Source organism: Anolis carolinensis, chromosome 2 (genome assembly GCF_035594765.1).
Source record: "Anolis carolinensis isolate JA03-04 chromosome 2, rAnoCar3.1.pri, whole genome shotgun sequence".
Lineage (NCBI taxonomy): Eukaryota > Metazoa > Chordata > Lepidosauria > Squamata > Dactyloidae > Anolis > Anolis carolinensis.
In genome coordinates this window covers 70198815-70220410 of record NC_085842.1, presented here as the reverse complement: position 1 = coordinate 70220410, position 21596 = coordinate 70198815, and the positions used below count along the sequence as shown (strand labels likewise).

Genomic DNA, 21596 nt, shown 5'->3' with positions numbered 1-21596 from the left:
GTTAAAAGTGAATATTCCCATTCTGTCAAGAGTTGGAAATCTCAAATAAATAAATAAATAAAGAGCATTACATTCAACAAGATGGCCACAACTATCTGGAATCCCCTTGCTTCTGAACATGTTTCAAGAGTTCTCATTTTTATGTACATTTTTTGCGCCGGGGGGGGGGGGGGGAGTATTTTGTTAGGTTTTTTATTTTATTCTTAAGGATACCGTAAATTTATTTAATGGGAGTAGGACTTAAAGGCATAGCTATGTTAGTCTGGAGCATCAGTACACAAAAGGGTCTTGCAGTACTTTACAGATTAACTGAGAGAACCAAGTTGGTAGCATAAGTGTTTATAGACCAATCCTAAATGCTCAGATGTACCTCAGACAATGCTAGCAACTTTGTTATCTCAGTCTTCAGAGACTCATTTTGCATATTATTTTTATGGTTGCTGCTCATTACTTTGAAATATTTAGATGTAAGTGGCTTTTAAATATATATAAATAAATAATATAAAGTAGTAACCTAAAATGCATACAGTATTAAACATGAATATAATTTGATTACATCTAAAATACATTCAGCCAAATTGGCTAAAAATCCCACCTTCTACAGAAGACTTTCATTAAGTTGATCCTGACAAACACACACACACACACACAAATAGAATCATCCAACTGAATGGCAATCTAGTTATGTGAGGATTTATATGCATACCTGGTTTCCTTTTGACAAAGCTTTGTGATGTGGAAATGTTTCAAGCTCCTTGTTTTGCTGAATGACCTATATATTAAAAGAGAAACAAAATAATCCACAAACAAGAGCTTATCTCTCTCATATACAGCTTTGTTCACATTTTCATACTAGATTTACGGAAGGTTGATGCTACAAGTCATTTATTAAATGACACATCTGGTTTCCTAAAAACCTAGGTAGCTAGTGAAAACTGTTTCCTCTTGCCTTTACTGTAGTTCCTCCTTTCAAAGATTTGGTTCCTTATTATTCTCATCTCTATCACTGGTTTTATAGTACTGAAGGCTTACTGTCTAAGTGCCTGGCTACTTGACTGCAAACCTGTGAATGTCCTGTATCAGATATATTTATTCAATCAACTACTCTTATTTGTTACAGAAACAATTTTTATTATAGCAAATTAGACAATCTGATATTCTTCTGACACATTCACAATTTTCAAATAAGAGCTTCAAATGTCTAATCCCATTAAAATTATGTAACTGGAGCAATCAAAAGAGTATTATAATCTCAAATCAGTCACAAAGTTAAGAGAGAAATTGTGCTGACTCTCTTCAATTCAAGAAAGATCACAATGAGATGGCATGAGGGCCATGACTATCAGCTACAGGATTTCCAGAAATGCTTTTCAACAGGTTAAATCATTAGCATCATATAAAAAAAAGCTCAGACCTATTAACCAACAAATTACCTGCACAGATGGAATAATTTTACCAGTCAGAGGCTGCTGCTTGTTGTGGGATTCCTTGAAACAATCTGGTGTTGCCAACTGACTAATGGCAGATGAAGAGTTTGGTGCAACTGGGGTTTTATTAAGTGATTGCTGCATTTGATCATGCTGAGAGGTCAACCTGAGTTTCTGAAGAAGATCCATGTTTGGAAGTGGTGTGTTTGATGTGTCTCCTGTATTTGTTGCAGACAAAGATGTTAAGAACTGGTTTTGACCAGGAGTTCTATTTTGTGGGCTGTGGTTCATATCAGACAGTGATTGATTCACAAGTGGAGATACCTGCTTGACTGCTTGCTGCATCACTTGCATTATGTTATTGTTTGTACCCATGCCCTGAAGCATTTGTGTACAGGGAGTTTCTGTTGCCACAGCTGAATTAACGATAGGGCTTAGTTGTGCAGTATAGCTTGAAGCTTTATTTACTTCAGGCTGGGAAACAGAAGGCGAGGCAATTAGTAAGGGTGGCATGCACTCCAGTGGCAGTAAGGTAGAAGCATTATTTCTGAAGCTTGGGCAGTCCAGCTTTCCCATAGGCTGATGGATTACTGTTGATTGCTCAAAGGAAAAAGGTAGAAGTAAACTGTGCTCTCTACACGAGGTGTCAGCCTTCTCTGTTCTCTCTGGATTGCAACAGGGAACTGCAGAGTGTTCCTTTGGTAATGAAGTTCCAAATAATTCTTCCACTGTTAGATGTTTAGGTATGGATTGACATGGCTGGGAAAGAAAAAGATCAGAAACTCACGCTTGGTCTATTATACATTGATATGGCTCTTGTACTTCTTTTTATACACACGAGTGTTGAGAGCACTAATAGTTACAGTGTTTCTAAAGTTTGGGAATTATCTGAAGAGTATATTATCTATGAGAGGGTATTGCTTTTCCAATGTTATAATTATAGTCACATGAAGTACTGACCAGTGTGAAGTATACACTGATGGGACTGACTTCACATACAATTCCTGAATTCCAGCTGCTTTTTTTTTGCTTTTTATACTTAAATATGCAAATATATTTAAGGAATTAAGAAAATGATGAGCCATAAATCCACTTGTCCCAAGATCTTAATTATTCTTAATGATATGCTTTACATAATTAGCACACACATCATCCCAAGGCAAGGTAGTCCAAATGGAGTTGTTCAATTATTTAAACCTTAGGCGGAGAGGGAAAACATCACAGCCAAATCCAACATCTTCTGCCCTGTTGCTTGGAATTGCTTGAAACAGAAATCAGTTCTTACTCCAAATGTCACAGTTGCAATAGTTAGAAAACATTAAGGAGGACATTTTAGTCTGTTAGCTTCCTATTGCTGAACAAAATTCAATAAGTGCAAATATTACAAGTGGATAAAATTTTTGAGGCACCACCAATCCCAATTAGGTTTCACTTAAAACTCCAGTTCAAATAAAGACTTCATAAATGAGTACCATGACCATATATATCCTCACTAGTCTACACAGCAGCCTAAAAAACTGTTGAGACCACTTATGATTAAATATGTCAATTTAAGAACCGAAACATCTGAGAATCAGGAGCAGTCCCATTTTTAGGAGAATCCTTGAAATAAAGCTGTGTACCACTCTCTTCCTTCCACCAGGTGGTACCACTTGCAGGCACAAATTATCCCACAGATGTGATCACCATATTATTTCTTGCAAGCCAGTATACAATGTATTATTTATTTATTGTATTCCCTCCCCCCTTCTTGGCCAAAATTTTATCTTGGTTAAACCAATATGCTATCCATTGTATTTGTCAGCAAGATCATATAACATCAGGGAAAAGGGACAACCTAAAATCAGCTATAATTTTATTAAATTAGACATGCAGTTTTTTGGCAAGCAATTGTCAATAGGTGTCTGCCGTCATCCTACTCTTATACCATGAATAACTTACAGTAAAATCAAGGTGAATTAGCTCTTAGGCCCACAGTAATTTTCTGTATTTACAACACAGAAAGCTAGGAAAAGTGTACACATGGTTCTTCTGTTATATTTTCTATCTTAAAAACATTATGGAAAATTCCCAGTTTAACACATTTCATCAACACGTTCCAATCTAACACATCAGACCAGTCACCCTTCAACAAATAGTATTTTTTTTAAGTTAGAATTAAAAACTACAAAGGAAGAACAGATAGAGAAATAGAAGAATTGGGTTAAATGTAATTAGATATCACTGAACTTACATGATCTTGCATTAGTAGCATTGATAACCCATGCTCTGAAGTCTCTGCGTTTTCGGCCTTTGTGGGATTTACACTTTGTTGTGTCACACTGATTAATTCACCTTTCTGGTTCTAAAAAATAAAACACATCAATGCCTCTGGTTCCTGTACAAGCAAATAACTTTTAGAATACTTTATTGTCTCATTCTTCTCTTCTTCCCTTCCACAAAGCAGCTTTTCATAAAGTGAAAACTATGTAATACTGTGGTATCAGAAATATAGTTATTGAACAGCCCTGCCTATGTTTTAAGTTATATCTTGATGAAGAAAAGGTCAGGACTGCTATGTAAAACTACAGTTTTACATTTTGTTTGTTCTTTCAGATAAACAAGGGATGTACTCCTGGTTTGTTATGCAAATGAATGAAAAGGGTTTTTTCCCCCCAATCCACTATTAAGTAGACAACATTTCTTCTTAAGGGGCGATTAACATTTTTCACTTGCATACACACTATGGTTTGTGCAAAACAATTACAAAATCAGTTTGACCTCAATACTACTGTACATCCAACTTGAATAAACCCATTGAATCAATGGAATTCATGTTAGCATTGACGTCTCAAACTTCCATTGACTGAATGGGTCTACTCTGGTTAGAGCTTAAAATTGGGCCTAGACCCTTGCGCCCATCATGATTTCCAAGTATCACGCAAGTGTACTAAAAGCACTACAATAAAATGATGATTCAGCTTCATGGTTCAGGTGATCTGTCACTTTCAGTTTTTGGACTCTGCAATTTATGATGCATTCATGTCAAGGGAACTCAAGTTCACAGGAAAATGCATTCTTTACTTTACATTAAGATATCTTGAAGAATAATAATCCAAAACTAACAATTATAGACAGAGAAATAAGCATATTTTAACAACTGTAAAGTTTGCCAGCAAAAGGAACCTAAGATTTCACTTCCATTTCTGGTGATTTTTAATACATTTAAAATAGACCTTTAAATCATTTACATATATAAAATGCAATGCATATATGGATTCACATACAGACAGTGCCTTAATGTTGTCTTCTATTCAGACTATTTACAGTCTGGACTAAAACTTCTTCACAATTTTGTGATCTTCAAATATTGTCCTTGTGTGCAATGTCAGGTTGCAATGCTGTTATTCTCTTTTTGAGGACAAAAGGGAGAAACCCCCTTAAGAAAAACACAACCAAATGCATTCATTTTCACATATGGACTGCATGAGGAAAGTACTTGAAGGATTATACTGATTTAGAATCCTAGATTAAATCACCCAGGTCTTTACAAATGTATTTTCTTGCTTCTGCCCTGCCCATTTCTCACGCTGATTCTTTCTTAGTCTCTTCTCAACTGCATAGCAAGATTACTTTTAAGATCCATCTGGAACATACTAGACAAATTTTGTTTTGTCCTGGTTGGTAGTCAGATGTGGTCTCTAGTTTTAAGTATACAAAATGGAAAAATAACTGTTTGAAAGGAGGAATGTGAGCTGTTAAAAACTTTATGTGATGGAGCAATGCGAGGTCATTTTTCAGTTTAGAATGCTGAATTCCTATAAATCCAGTATGCATTTTCAAAGACGTTTTTACAACCCCCAATGTTGTCTTTTCATTCCAATGTTGGACTAATAACACCTAAATCCAACTGTGAGACCCTATAGGAGTAGCTAAATTGGAAATAGATAAGTCATAGTATTAACTCAATAATTAGGTACAATAATTTTGTTCATTTAATGACATTTTATTTATTTATTTATTTATTTTTCAAACTTATATGCCGCCACTCCCCTAGGGCTTGGAGCGGCTTACAAGAACCGGCTAAAATCATCAATTTAAAAAACATCTTTAAAACATCTTTAAAATATCCTAAAAGCACCTTTTAAAACATCAACAACAGAACTCAAAAGCCTGTCGAAACAGATGTGTCTTACATGCCCTGCGGAAGGCCAACAAGTCCCGCAAGGCACGAACTTCAGGTGGCAAGGTGTTCCAGAGAGATGGCGCCACTACTGAAAAGGCTCTGCGTCTAGTTGCAGTTAGATGAAAAGTCTTAAAACTGGGGACTTCCAGTAGGTCTTGGTCCTCAGAACGGAGGGATCTCTGGGGTTTGTAGGGAGTGAGGCGGTCCCTCAGGTACATCGGCCCTAGACCATGTAAGGCCTTGAAGGTAAGCACCATCACTTTGAAAGTGATCCGGTGCTCACTTGGTAACCAGTGCAGCTGCCGTAAGATTGGTGTTATGTGGCATCTTATCGGGACTCCGGTAAGGAGCCGGGCAGCTGCATTTTGCACCAATTTGAGCTTCCAGATCACCGACACAGGAAGGCCAATGTAAAGGGCGTTACAGTAATCCAGTCTCGAGATGACTGTAGCCTGGATCACCGTAGCCAGGTTGTCCCTAGACAGATAGGGGGCTAGCCGTCTAGCCTGCCGAAGATGAAAAAAGGCAGTTTTGGTAACGGCGGAGACCTGGGCCTCCATCGTCAATGAAGGGTCCAAGAGGACTCCCAGACTCTTTACCAGTAGAGAGGGACGTAGCACTTCGCCATCCAGGGTTGGCAACTGGATATCCCCACTGCCCGGTCGGCCCAGCCATAGGATCTCCGTCTTTGTTGGATTCACCCTCAACCTACAGACTCCGGGTACAGACTCCGGTCGGCCCTCCATCTTTAACACAAGCTGAGTGTCGTCAGCATATTGATAACACTCGAGCCCGAAATCTCGGACCAGCTGAGCAAGTGGTCGCATATAGATGTTAAACAACAGAGGGGAGAGAATGGCCCCCTGAGGAACCCCACAATGTAGAGGGGACCTCTCAGAGACCAGGCCTCCCCTCTCTACTCGCTGTCCACGGTTGTGAAGAAAGGAGGCCAGCCAATTTAAAGCTGTCCCCCTAACCCCATCAACGGCAAGGCGGTGGGTCAGAAGATTGTGATCGACTGTGTCAAATGCTGCTGTAAGATCCAATAACACAAGCAGCACCGACCCGCCCTGGTCAAGCTGGCATCGGAGATGATCTGTGATGGAAACCAATACAGTCTCTGTCCCATGCCCCCCACGGAAGCCAGACTGGAAAGGATCCAGTCCGGCTGTGTCATCTAGAAACTGCTGCAGCTGCACCGCTACTGCCCTCTCAATCACCTTGCCCAGAAATGAAAGATTTGAAACTGGGCGGTAGCTGGAGGGAACCGAACGATCTAAATCTGTTTTTTTCAGCAGAGGAGAGACCACCGCCTCTTTTAATCCCTCTGGAAAGACTCCTTGCTCAAGGGAGCTGTTTATTATCTTCAGCAGCAAGTCACGTAATCCCTCCAAGCAGGATTTAACCAACCAAGAGGGACACGGATCGAGGGAGCAAGTGGTCGGTCTAACTGCAGCTATGAGCCTATCGACAGCCTCTGCGTCCAGTGGGATGAACTGGTCGAGGGTGGGCCCAGCGAGTGGCCACGGAGTCTCAAGTTCTCTCATTGTATCAATTGTGGCGGGGAGGTCCCGGCGTAGTAGTGAGATCTTGTCAAAAAAATAGCTTTGAAAAGCCTCGGCTGAAGGGGCCTGATCATCACTTTTTGGGTTGGTAGGAACCGTCGTTAAAGATCTAATTATTTTGAACAATTTTGCCAGGCGTGAGCTGGCAGACGCTATCAAAGAAGCATAGTATACTCGCTTTGCTTCGATGGTAGCATGCTCATAGGACTCCATAAATGCCCTGTAAGCTGATCTCGAAGCTCTGTCATGAAGTTCTCGCCACACGCCCTCTAGCCGTCTCTTTTCCCGCTTCATCGATCGAAGTTCCTCGGTGAACCAAGGAGACCGATTTCGGCGGGGTTGGAGAGGGCGTCTAGGGGCGATCTCGTCGAGTGCATTGGACAGCCTGATGTTCCACGTGTCCACCTGCACATCGATTGATGGCTGACAGGCTCCAGATCCTTCAGAGCATTCTGGAACCTACTAGGTTCCATAAGTCTTCTTGGGCGAGCCCAAATCGGCTCGGCGCCCTTGCCAGGTGGGTAGGCATGCTCCAGCCTGACTCTCAGGGCACAGTGATCCGACCATGGAACCTCTAAAATAGAGGCTTGGGTCACTTGAATTCCTGCGCTGAAGATCAAGTCTAGCGTGTGTCCTGCCTGATGCGTGGGCCCAGTACTGCAGAGCAAGAGTCCTAGTGTCTCCATGGTAGACACTAGGTCCATAGCCGCTGCTGAGCAAGAGTCCGTATCAGCGTGGACATTGAAGTCTCCCAGGACAACAAGTCTGGGGAACCTCAAGGACCACTCCGACACAGTCTCGAGCAGCTGGGATAGGCTGTCTGCTGGTGCACTAGGCGCACGGTACATCAGCAGAAAGGCCATGCTCTCAGGGGAATCCCACACCAGACCAATACATTCAGTGCCAGAGATGTCCACAACAGGAACTGCCCTAAGAGAAAAGCTTTCTCGGGAGAGCATAGCCACCCCACCCCCCCGCCTCCCAGTCCGCATCTGGTGGGTGATTACATAACCTGGAGATGTTATTTCCTGGAGTAGGATCTTGTCCCCCTCTTGGATCCAAGTTTCTGTGATACACACTAGGTCAGCTCCCTGGTCAGTAAGAAAATCTCTGATATTAGCAGTTTTATTCCATATGGACCTAGCATTCACCAACACCAGGGTAGGAGGGGAGGAAGCTGGTCGCCTGTCAGAGGTGCACTTGGGGATAGGCCGCAGGTCAGAGGGGGGCCGAGTCTTCCGCCGACTCAGCCTCCTTCTAAAATTATAATTGGTACTAACAAGATTTAGCTCTTAACAAGGAGTGGGCAAACTGGAGTCTACCAGCATTCTTCTCGTTTCACTATGATGGTCAAGTCCGATGGGCAACAATCCAGCAACAGCTATAGGATCACAACTTTACCATCTCTGCTTCACTGTTTCTATTGCAGAAACAATGGTGGAGTTTGTTTCCAAAAGATATCAAATAAAAAGAGTTATAGGTGGCAGCAGATTGTTGGCCATGAGTAGAATACGATGTACAGATCAAGATTATCAAAATGTATCAAATAATTTTGGTTCGAGGCTTGGACATTTGCATTTTATAGCAAAAGAATGCATATTCTCAGGACATTTTTTCAATTCCTGTAAAATTAGTTCAGATGAATTTGGTACATTTTGGAAATAAGCTCCACAATTGTGAACTTATACTAGGTTCCAAATGGTGGGACCAAATATTGAAATAGTGATTGTAATAGCAGGGCTATTACCAAAGTGTAAACTTTAAAAAGGAGTTCATACCTGCGTTATCATATGAATTAGTGACCCAATTTTCAGTCTTTGTCATCAGCATTTCAAATAAAAGGATATCTATCTGTATTGCAACCTCTGTACTGTCCACTATGTGTCAGTGGGTGCCAAACCACTTCAAGTTCTGACAGATCAGAAAGCTACATTTCATCGGCTGAACAGGAGCATCCCCTTTCCTATTATACTTTTTTTTGGAGATGCAATGTAGTAAATAGGATAGCAGACAGAAATCTACTGAATTAGTACTTCTGAACTTGCTATAGAGACATTTTATTTGCACCACACCCACAGAAAGACTCTCTCAGGTGGTAATCTGGATTTTGGAACATGGAGGACAGATATCTTATGATGTCAAACATCCAGGCGAGAACATTCATTTTTATCACATTAATTTTATCCTACATGCTTACGGAAAAGGAACTATACCACAGTACCACAGAACAACCGGCACAGTCGAACCATCATCAAGGTGCTTTTTGATACTAAAATTCTTGGTAATGGTATCAGGATAATTAATTTGCTTGTGAGATTTCATATCTTATAGCAAGAGATTTGACCTTCTCCCATTTGATAGAAAATCCTGATACAAGTCTGAATTCTTCAATTAGAGAAACACAACAGGAAACATTTTGGTTTATTCCAAGATAAATGCTTGTATGCCACTCTAGTAACTCTCTGGTGGCAGAGAGCTGACTAGGGCCCCCCAATTCAATCTCCATCTTGCCTGTTGCCCAAGGGGGTGGTGGTCCGGAGTCGGGGGGGCATTATTGAGGTTGTGTGGGGGAAGAGGAGTGGTCACTGTCATCCCAGGGAGAAACGCAACAGAGTGCTTGCGACCCTGGAGAAGGTTAAGTGTGGTAGCACCCATAACAGTCCCCTTGGATTGAGGATCCTGCTGTTTAATGCCAGGTCCGTCAATGGTAAATCAGCTATCATCCAGGATCTTATCTTGGATGAAGCGGCAGACCTGGCTTGCATTACTGAGAGCTGGTTGGATGAGTTGGGTGGGGCAAATCTCTCCCAGCTGTGTCCTCCAGGTTTTGGGGTGCAACAGCAGGCCAGATCTGGGGGGACAGGGAGGTGGGGTTGCGGTGGTCTTTCGGCAGTCCATCTCCCTGGTCAGGTGCACCATCCCGCAATCTAAAGGTTTTGAGTGTGTACATCTTAGGGTGGGTGCCCGGGACAGTCTGGGGATTCTGCTAATGTACCGTCCACCCCGTGACACTGCAGTTTCCCTGCCCGAGCTAGCAGAGGTGATCTCTGGTGTGGCGTTGGTCTCACAGCGACTTGCGTTTTACTAATGATAGTGATTTTATTTTATGCCTTTTAATTTTTATTTGCATATTTTTCGGTATGTTTGCTTTATATTTGTAAGCCACCCCGAGTCCCCTTGGGGAGATGGAGGTGGGGTATAAAAATAAAATAAAATAATAATAATAATATGAAGCTAGTTCAACTAATAAAGTGCTTTAAACTTTGATGGGATGGGGCACAAAATTTGAAACCCTTCATTATTTAATAGCACAAGCAAGTGACTCCAGAGACAAAATGAAAAGGGCTGGCAGGAGAGCAGACCTCCCCATTGTACATCTCTCTGCAACAACAAAGGCTGTGACCAAACACAATTTCTTTCAAGTTGGGAAACAGGTGTAGCATAAAGAATATGTGTATCTCAAAGTAATGGCCACAAAAGAAAATGCCAACGCTTAGAGCACAGTTCTCAGTTGCTTCCCCCTCACTCCTCCAAGAAAAATGGAGCTGGCAAAGTTCTTCTGACAATTTTCAACCAATAAACCAACAACATCCCAACATTTTATAAGCCATGCGGGGTATTCGTTTTTTAAAATTGCAGTAAGTCATTTTAGGTTAGACAAATTTAAGTATTGCTGTTCTAGGCTAGTTGAAAGCCCATAACCTTTTACATCATGATTCAATGTCCCCTCAAGCATTTTAAGACTACAGAGTATTCCCAGATGATGGTGATTCACTCCTTGTTTCTGTTTTGCTCAGTGAGTTTGGGTAAGGAAACATACAATGTCTTGAGAATGCACAGTTATGCTATACTCAGAAGGCATTACTGAGAACTTCAATGTTACAACCTTTCCTAGGCCATCTGTAACATAGTCAGATTTATAAAGAAGAAATATAAACTTTGAGTAAAAAGCATATTGCATTGAATGTATAAAGCAGTATATGACTGGCATTTATCCTACTCTCCAGAAAGGCTACCTAAGATTGATATTAACCTTTTGAAAGACAGATTGTGTTCAAGATGGAACAGTGATGGAAGTCTGAATATTATGTTTTTCAGAGCAACAATCCAGAACAGCACCATTTTACTACTGTGTTTTGCTAGGAAAGAGAAAAAAATATGTTGAGAAAAATACGAGATATTGGAATTCACTGTAAACAGTCATACTAGGAGGGCTAAAAAAGCAATCCATGGCAGAGATTGCCTGCCAGCTGATCAAGTCAGAAAATCAGTTTTAAATCCATGTCATCTACTGACTCCCCTCCCCCTTTCCCCCTTCTTGTCAGTTTTGATACATGACTTTGCTCACCAGCACCATAAGCCCTAAAGATAGAAATTATTGCTAAGAAAAATAAGAGAAACACTTCATTCAACTTTTAAAAAATGGCAACCACTGGGTGAGGATAGATTGCTTCTACTTTAGACTTTCTAGACTGACAATTCAAGATAAATGTCAACCTCTCATTCTCCCTAGGATTGAAGTAATTATAACTAGTGAGATATGCTGAAATCCCATTTATAGGAGTGGTTGCTGTTGTTCTGAAGCATTGCTTGTAGGGCACTACTTTGTAGTGCCTAATAAATGTTGAAGTCTCTTTCCTACCTGCTGCATTACACATATGTTTTAAGAAGAAAAACATCAAAAAAATCACTATTGTTTGCCATAGATCTTGAAGAATGTACCCACAGCTACTGAGATTGGGAGTGTAGGAAAAAATGTAATATAGATGACTGCAACCCCATATCTATTTTGAAACTGTCAGTTTCACTGCTCTGAGTTCCAGTGTCTTAGATGTATCTCCACTGCTCTCCTGACACCCAAAGAATCACACAATCATGGAATTATAGAGTTGGAAGAGCTATCCAGTCTAATTTCCTGCCATGCAGGGATATACAACCAAAACACTCCCAACAAATGGCCATCCAGTCTCTGCTCAAAAATCTCAGAGAAGGAGACTCCACCACATTTCTATTCCACTGCTGAACAGGTCATACTGCCAGGGAAGTTCTTCCTAATGCTCAGGTGGAATCGCATTCATGTAGAAGCTCATTCTACATTTTGCTTTGTGGTACAAATAGAATTTCTTCATCTAGAATGCCTTGATTTACCAGTCTTCTTAGAATTGACCCTGAAGGTCTGTTTACAGGCTTCCTCCACAATCCTGTTCTTACTATTTCTCAATCTATAACCTGCAAACATCCAGTCAGAGAAGTTTGGGGTACTGATTCACTTTCTGTTTGCTAATATTTTTTCTGAAGGGAAACAGGATGGTGATACATATCATCATCCAATTTTTGCAGCTTTCATTTCCCCCCCTTAAAACATTGCTGTCTTTTGATGACATTTGCTACACTTTAACCATGGAGTAACAATTGATTCCAGAATAGAAAGAGAAGAGTGTAATAGAAAGCAGGAAATTAAAAACTAATGAGGATGGGAGAAGTCAATGGATGAAATGGACTTCTACCTTGACTTCTGCCACAAGGGATTAACCCTTGAGTTGTGGATTGCTCCTTCAGATTTACTGAGATTGGATACATCAAGCAAGTAAAAACTGAGAAATGACTATCCCAGAGTGTTAGAAAGAAAAACTATTACAATTTAATCTGGTCCGAGATGTTAATGTGCATTTGCTTACCCGTTCATATTCAACCCTGGCTTTGCTAAGCATCTCTAGGATATCGGTGCAGCCGTTAATCCTACTGATATTTCCTCTATCTTGTTGGGATCTTTGTTTATCTTGCTGGGATCTTTGTGTTTCTTCTTGTACTACTCTGTAGGGAAAACAAGATTGGGAACGTTTGGAATGCATTAAAATATGTAGCAACATGTATCCTCCACTGAAACATTTTCCTGGAATCTATTACATGCTTTGTGAATGGTGTTATGAATACATGTTAACCAATATTTAGGAGTGTATCCATTTGAATTTGGACCATTTACTGCTCATTTGTACCTCACAAAATCTGTTATGTATTGTAGTTAGATGAGTGAACAGTACAATAGTGCACCATAAAAACATGTTTCACTGTGGACTGATTCTTTATGTCTAATGGCTTTAACCAATTTAGATTGTAACATGACATATTCAAGGTAAGCAGCATGTTGCTTACAAACTATAATAATCTTTACAACTGTTTGAAAAAAATCAAAATATATACAGTAGAGTCTCACTTATCCAACACTCACTTATCCAACGTTCTGGATTATCCAACACTTTTTTGTAGTAAATGTTTTCAATACATCGTGATATTTTGGTGCTAAATTCGTAAATACAGTAATTACTACATAGCATTACTGTGCATTGAACTACTTTTTCTGTCAAATTTGTTGTATAACATGATGTTTTGGTGCTTAATTTGTAAAATCATAACCTAACTTGATGTTTAATAGGCTTTTCCTTAATCCCTCCTTATTATCCAACATATTCGCTTATCCAACGTTCTGCTGGCCCATTTATGTTGGATAAGTGAGACTCTACTGTATTTAGATTCCTTTCATATTTAGAATACTTGACTACTGCTGGACCTGTCCACCCATGGGAATCCTGTTGGTGCATACACTATGCTAGTGCAATAGTCCATTATGCTAGCACAGGGGTCCTCAAACTTTTAAAGTGGAGGGTCGGTTCACAGTCCTTCAGACTGTTGGGGGCCCGGACTATGAAATGGTCCAAAATTAGGATTGTTGTTGTTGTGTGCCTTCAAGTCATTTCAGAGTTAGGTCCACCCTAAGTCTAAAGTTTAGGACAGAGGCCAGGTCAATGACATTGGAGGGCTGCATCCGGCCCATGGGCCTTAGTTTGGGAAGCCCTGATCTAGACGATCTCATAAGACCATAGGAAAGCAAAGAGACCTCCAAAGACTATCTAGATGGTCTCATAAGACCATCGGTAAGGAAAGGGGCTCTCAAAGGCCATCTAGATGGTCTCATATGACTATAGGTAAGGAAAGTGACCTCCAAAAGCCATCTAGATAGCTTCATAAGGCCGTAGCTAAGCAAAGAGACCTTCAAAGACCATCTAGACGATCTCATAAGACCATAGGTAAGCACAGAGACCTCCAAAGACCAAGTAGACTTAGGTCAACCCTAAGTCTAAAGTTTAGGACCGGGGCCAGGTCAATGACCTTGGAGGGCCGCATCCGGCCCACGGGCCTTAGTTTGGGGACCCCTGTGCTAGCAGATGCACTTTTTGCAGAATAGCCAAAAGCAGCAAAGACACAAAGCCATGATTTTCAACACTGGAGGCTTCAACATTACACTGACATAATTACCCAGCAAAGTCTTGGCCTCTGATTCACATTTCATGCACCCTCTAGTTATGCCGAGGAACATAGGTGGATCTTCTATTTACAAAGTCAGGCTATTTCTCTATTTTATTTTTATTAATCGTGACTGGAAAAATGTTTCAGCATCAAACAAAGTTGAAAGGAGTACAATTTTTAAGACAATTGTTCAGAGTTAACCAGAATGGACTGAATGACAAGAAATACAGCATGGGTAAGAAGAACAACTGATCAAACACAGAATTTCACATAGATTACAACAAAGATTTCCAAATACTATATTAATATAATAGGATAATTCTCATCACTTAGCAAGAAACAGTCTGTGCAAGGCAGAATTAACAAAATTAAAGAAACAGAAATATGGAAAATACAAATTAGTTACTACAAGATGTGCATCTGGTTTCTTCAATGACCAATTAAAATTATTTTATTTCAATGGCAATTGCTGTACCTGAAACTCTTTCACTGCTTTATAGAATTTCTTATAGCAAAATGGTTCAAAACTATTGCAACAAGCACTACCGTATCAACCACATAAGGCTGAGCATCATTTATCCAGAATTCCAAAATCTGAAATACTCCAAAATCCAAAACTGTCCACATGAGTGGCTGAGATACTGACACCTTTGCTTTATGAGGGTTATATGCACACTAACTTTGATTCATGCATAACATTATTAATGATAGTGTATAAAATTACCCTCAGGCAATGTGTATAAGGTATTTAAGAAACATAAATGAATATTCTGTTGAAAGATAGACCCCATCTTTAACATATCACATTCTGTATGTATATGCAAATAAAGGTATTCCAAAATCCAGAAAAAAACCAAAATGCAAAACACTTACTGTCCTAGGTATTTTGGATAAGGGATACTCACATTTTACAAATGAAAAAGCTTATCTGATGATTGTATTTATCAGGTCTCCAAAATAAAGTGATTGGAAAACAGACCTAATCTTATCATACTATGTGTAATAAACTCATTCCTGCATAAACTTGCGTAAACTATTACCTGATTTATTTATTTAATTTTTTCCCATGGGGACTCAAGGCAGTTCACAATTACATGGCAGCCCAATAAATTAAAAAAAAACAGCAAATACAAATATTAAAAACAATTTAAAAACTATTAAATATTTGTGTCATGGATATAACTTAAAATATAGTTATGATATAAAAATACAATTAAAAGTATGTTTAAATCTCCCATTCCCCCCCTCCCCCCACCTACAACTTTCCTAGCAGCATGCCCCAAATTCTCCCACAAAGGCCTTATGGCACAGAAAGGTCTTTAACTGGTCAAAGCCTATGAAAATTCACACTATGATAAATGTGTTAGTCTTTAAGGTCCCACAATACTTTGCTATTTTTACTTTGAAGTAAGTGGGTATAATATTGTAGCCTGCAAGTTCCTTCCAACAAAAGATGAAGCTGTGGAACTCCCTCCCCAGTGACATCCGGCAGGCTCCATCCCTTCTGGGGTTCAGGAAGAAGCTGAAGACCTGGCTATGCGCGCAAGCGTTTAATGAATGAACTCAGCATTGACATGGATTGGATTTAGGCTTTTGCACAAGGTCTGATGGATGATTGGTATATATATTTGGTGTTGCATTGTCTTAATTTTTTATATATTGTATTTTACTATGTTACTTAATTATTTTAACTGTTTTATTCTTATTTTATTGTATTATGATGTACTGGTAGTGATCCTACCAGTTGTGTAAGCCGCCCTGAGTCCCCTCAGGGAGAAGGGCGGGGTAGAAATATTGGAAATAAATAAATAAATAAATAAAAATAACATTATCGTGTACATCCACAGGAATTACAGGTGACGGCTGAAATGAAAGGTTTTGTCATTACTAGCTAGAGAAACATACTACAGTATGAAAAATACAAACTTATTTTTAAAAGCCGCAGTACTTACTTGGCCATGAGTTTTGCTATTCGATGGCAGTCATTCTTGTCATAAAACCAGATACTGTAAATGGACACTTTAAGATATTAAAAAAGGAACTAGTTAATATTAACAGATCACTTTAAAAAATCCAAGTGATTACAGATTGCCCTACATGAAACACTGAAGTGACACAGTACAAAGATTTCAAATTAATTGCTTCTGTCACTTATACAGGAATGATTAAACAAATAATAAAATAGATGTTAGGTTATTAAATTACATGCTAGTGAACAATTTAATATGTGCAAGCAATACTAAAAATAAACATCTTGTGCCCAAGTAAGAGCATTAGTCTTAAGCCACAAAAAGGTTCCATCTACAAAGCTCCAAATCTGACAAGTTAATTACAACATGCCGGATAAAATGGACATTTAAATAGAACAAAACCTAAGATGCAGCAGCAAACATAAACTTCACTTCAGTTACTCGTGTATAATTACAATGAACCTCTTATTTTATTCCTTGAAAGGCAATTAAGGAAACTTTAGGTTGCAATGTTTTACATTTTCCTGGAAATCCCAGTGAGTTCAATTCAACTTACTTTTGAGCAGACATGCAAAGGATTGTACTGCTCTCAGATTAATATTTCAAACAGCAGCAACATATTTGAGAGAGCAATTCTATATAGAATCATAAATGAACATTAAATATCATTTTAAAAAAATGGATGAAGGATGAGTAAGCCAGATGTTTGAAGGAGAGGGATCGAAATTTCTACTGGGCCACAAAGGAGAAGTCTAAGGGAAGAAAATATGAAACTAGCAAAGCTGTGATATCACTGGAACAAAAAATACATAGTTGAGAACCAAAGAAGTGTTGTGTTATTTGTATAGACAAATTGACAAACAGAAATGTCAAAATGAGCACTCAGTTTATTTATTATCTCAGTACAGGACCCAGGGCATTTGTATGTATTTGAAAGGAATAAGTTATTAACAGTATACTGCATATCACTATACACCAATGGTTCTCAACCTGTGAGTCCCCAGATGTTTTGGCCTTCAACTCCCAGAAATCCTAACAGCTGGTGAACTGACTGGGATTTCTGAGGGTTGTGGGCCAAAACACCTGGGAACCCACAGGTTGTGAACCACTGCTATACAGAGAAGTATACTTTAAGTGGCATGTGATGTTGCCTAGTCCTTCTTTCCCTGCAAGAGTAAGGGATCCACAGTTTAAGACCATTGCTAAAAGTCTTTCCAACACAAGAATGGCTAGAAGCAATACACTTGAGTACCTTCATTCCCTGATCTTCAAAAGTGTTTGTGTGGAGGTATACACTACGTTTTAGGCCTGAATAATTCATCCCCCATTGAAGGCAATAAGAAAACACATAAAAAGAAAATAAGGAGAATGTAAGCTGCTTCCCCTCCCCAAATTTAGGTTTGGAAAATTTATCTGCTGTCAGTTCCACTCATATACAAACACATATGTATATCAGGACTACCTGCCAATGTCAGCTCAAGGAGAAAACGGTCTTACACCCAAAAAACCACTGATAGCATATCCAGAACCCACCCGCCACCCCAAATGTGTGTGTGTGTGTGTACTACCCAAGTCATCTGTCAACTTATGAAAGCTCAATTAATTTCATAGTGTTTTCTTAAACAAGGAATACTCAGAGGTGGTTTTGCCAGTTCCTTCCTCTGAAACACAGCCTACAACACTTGGAGTTCATTAATGGTCTCCCATCCATGTACTAACTAGGATTAACTCTGCTTAGGTTCCAAGAACAGATGGGATGCTTGTGGGAAATTGCTATTATTACTATTATGTTTATTTATACCACACATTTTCTCTCCACAAGGAGACTCAAAGCGGCTTCCGTTAACATAGTCTTGATTACCTACTGAAGCTTACTTTTCAACATCTTTTCCCCTCTGCAGAGATGACATAATTATGAAGGTGGTCTACGATAAGAGCGGATCATGCAAAAACTGTCTGAAAACCTAGCTGAATAAATCCAACTGATTTTCAGAGAGGTCTGTGGCAAGGGCAGGCTGGCTGTTAATCAGAATCCTGGAGGATTTTTTGAATGCAGAAATTCTCAAGCTGGTAGAGACAACTCTTCCACCCTACAGAGTCCAAGCAACTCCATGATGTATGCATGAGCTGAGATCAATGAAACAAATCTGTATTCTGAATATACAAGAAGTTTTATTGATACTTTCATTGAATCCTCTACATACCATCGAGTGGTTAGGGGCTTTTCACAGCTTGATCCAAAGGCTGTGTGGAACCTCTGGTGGGGTTTTGGCAGTGCATCTTCAGGATAAAATTACTTGCATGCATAAGGATTTTGACATTACAATTATAATAGAAAGTGTCCAAAGTTGACCTAACATATTTTTATCAACTCCATCTGTCAACCCCATTTCAGATGATTCTGCCAATTATTTGCTTCCTGCTTTACATAAGTTTCTCTTAATGAATTATATATTTTTGGTTTAATATATTATTATTATTATTATTATTATTATTATTATTATTATTATTATTATTATTATTAGCGACATTTATATCCCGCCCTTCTCACCCCAAAGGGGACTCAGGGCGGTTTACAAGTATATATACATACAATATATTATATTATATGACTATATTGCAATATTATTAGTAATATTGCATGTAATATAAATATACAATTATAATAGTGAATTATAATTATTATTACATTGTATTACATCATAATATTATTATTAATACCACAAAGGACAAGAAGGACAAAGACACAAAAATGGAATACTTGATATAACAGAAAAGCTTTCTATTTTTCTCTTGAATTATTTGCATGTTGAAAGAATACATGAGGTTAAAGTGGATATCAATGCCAAGAACTAATGGATTTGTCCTAAACAGAGCTGGCTATCAAAGAGGGAACACAGATAGGAGAATGGAGAACCAGAGAGTGACTGTTGTTGACACATTAGCTCAATGCATGGCACTGTTTTACTGGTCTGGCTGCCCTCAACTTAAACTCCATTATAAAAACACTAAATGCAATTTTGCCATTTCTTTCTACTGAAATAGCAACAGCAGCCTCACTCCTTATCTCGGTTGAAAAGTCTGCATTAAAGCAATTACTGAAGATCCATTCTCCTTCCACAATCAAACACATGCCATTCTGACAGCACTGCTGATATCCACAGGTGGCTCCTCTTTCACTTGGTGAATCCACTTTGATAGTTTTACAGTCAAGAAATAAGATTGCAATTTAAATACGCAATGTTATATTTAAGCAATCTGTTACGACAAAGATAGCAGCATTTAAAGCACACTCTTCATTGCTACACTTCAACAGAGGGGAAAGCTCACAAAACTTGAAGAACAGAAAAGGCACAGCCATTATTCCCATTTTAGAATTCAGAATTGTATAGCACGCCCATATTTCAACATTATGGAAATAAATCCTTTAGATCAAGACAGAGAATTTAGATTCACAGGAAAAGTTGTGAGTGAAACAGATTTGGAATCTTATTTCTTAAGGACCTATAGAGGTAAGTTATTTATTTTTAAAAGAAAATCTGAGCATCTGAAGATGTTACACAATTTTGAAGTGAGTACATTGAGAAATACACAAATAATGAATTACTTATAATTAATTAACTAATCTGTTGATACTGACTGAACGTATAATGAATGAAAAGAGTTGATATGTGCCGGAAATATTGTAAGAGTTTTGCCAATTCAATATTTGTTAAAGTTGTGGAAACTGTTAATGGATTTTTTTAAAACATGCAATCTAAAACTGAAAATTATTCTCAAAAAATAAATTTGTATGAGTCTGGGATAAATTATACTTTTGATGAGTTTAAAAACCATCTATTACTTTTGGACAGATGAAGCAAATTCTGGACCATAAAGTCATCAGGTAGCATTTGAATTAACTATGAAGGGATCTTTGAGCAGAGAATTAATTCATGCAACTATGATAACTAAAATTAGATGTCATTCAAAGTCCAGATACATCAAGAATGAGAATGATGTACAAATTATCCACCAATACTCTTTAACTGGTTCCAATTGTTCTTTTAGAAAAGTTGTTTAGATAATTGACAATTATTTTGTTTTATTTGTTTTATTAAAGTGTTTAAATATAGGATGCTTCATTTTCAAGTGATTTAAGGAATGACAGGTGTATTGCAAACTACTTCTTATTAGTATTCATTTCCTCTTTATGACTGATGCGTTATTTACACAGATTTCTTAGCTTGATAAATAAAGATGTCAGGATTACAACTATTTATTCTAAGACTTATACTGGAATTATAAAAGATTCACTACATCCTAAATAGAAGAAGGGAATTACAAATAAATATTTTCTAGCATTTTTGTACTGAATTTAGTCTAAAATTCTCTACTCACTGACTGAAAAGTCTGACGAAATTCGCTTACAAGGTATATAGACAACTCTACTACAATTTTCTTACATCAGATTGAAGATATTGTGAGTAAATAGAATAAGTGATAATGGATTTTTAAAAGTGTATTTCTAATTTGTTTTAAAAATCAGTAAACAACTTTACAATGAGCTAGAAAAAGTAAAAGAATGAAAGAAAATCTACACTGCTGTAGATATGCTTGGACAAAAAACAGATACCCATCATTTGCCAGATTCACATTATTGTATGACCCAAAGACACATTGATACTCACTATTTTTAAGGAATACAGTGCTAGGCACTTGCATAAACATTCTCATATGTCAAGAAAATTGGCATGTAAATTTCTTTATTTAGTCTCATGACCAAGCCTTGAATAAAAGGGAAAAGATCTGGGCTGCTCAGTAAAATACTAATATTTATTGTTCTTATTAGTTGTTATACCAGTAGTATATTTTTACAATCTAAAGTGGTCAGAACATTCATTTCTCAGATACTGTTTTTGAGCCTTCTGCCTTTTCCCTAACTAGCAATCCTTTCATTCATTCTCAAAAAATGAGAACCATTGTTTCCTGTTAGTCTGTCAATTAGGTTTATGGAGAAAGATGTGTAGCGGCAGGGACATTAAGAACATATTAAAACAGACTGACACAATTACATTAGGAGGAACTTACACTGTTTAATAATATAAGTTTAAAGGGAATACAATTTGAAGAATGTACTGAAGCTGATAGGAAATTTTAACTGACTCCTTCTGTCACACACATA

The 21596-nt window shown here is 38.4% G+C and overlaps 1 protein-coding gene across 1 annotated transcript in view; it reads right to left on the bottom strand.

Annotated features, from left to right (window-relative positions):
* The window catches only part of dcp1a (decapping mRNA 1A), a 44688-nt gene that overhangs the window by 12005 nt on the left and 11087 nt on the right, over positions 1 to 21596 (bottom strand). Inside the window, exons 4-8 of the mRNA XM_008105242.3 lie at positions 16415 to 16481; positions 12836 to 12971; positions 3661 to 3771; positions 1434 to 2186; positions 707 to 772 (exon numbers count right to left, since the gene is read on the bottom strand). Coding sequence (XP_008103449.1) covers positions 707 to 772; positions 1434 to 2186; positions 3661 to 3771; positions 12836 to 12971; positions 16415 to 16481 — 1133 coding nt within the window. The remainder of the gene's footprint in view (positions 1 to 706; positions 773 to 1433; positions 2187 to 3660; positions 3772 to 12835; positions 12972 to 16414; positions 16482 to 21596) is intronic.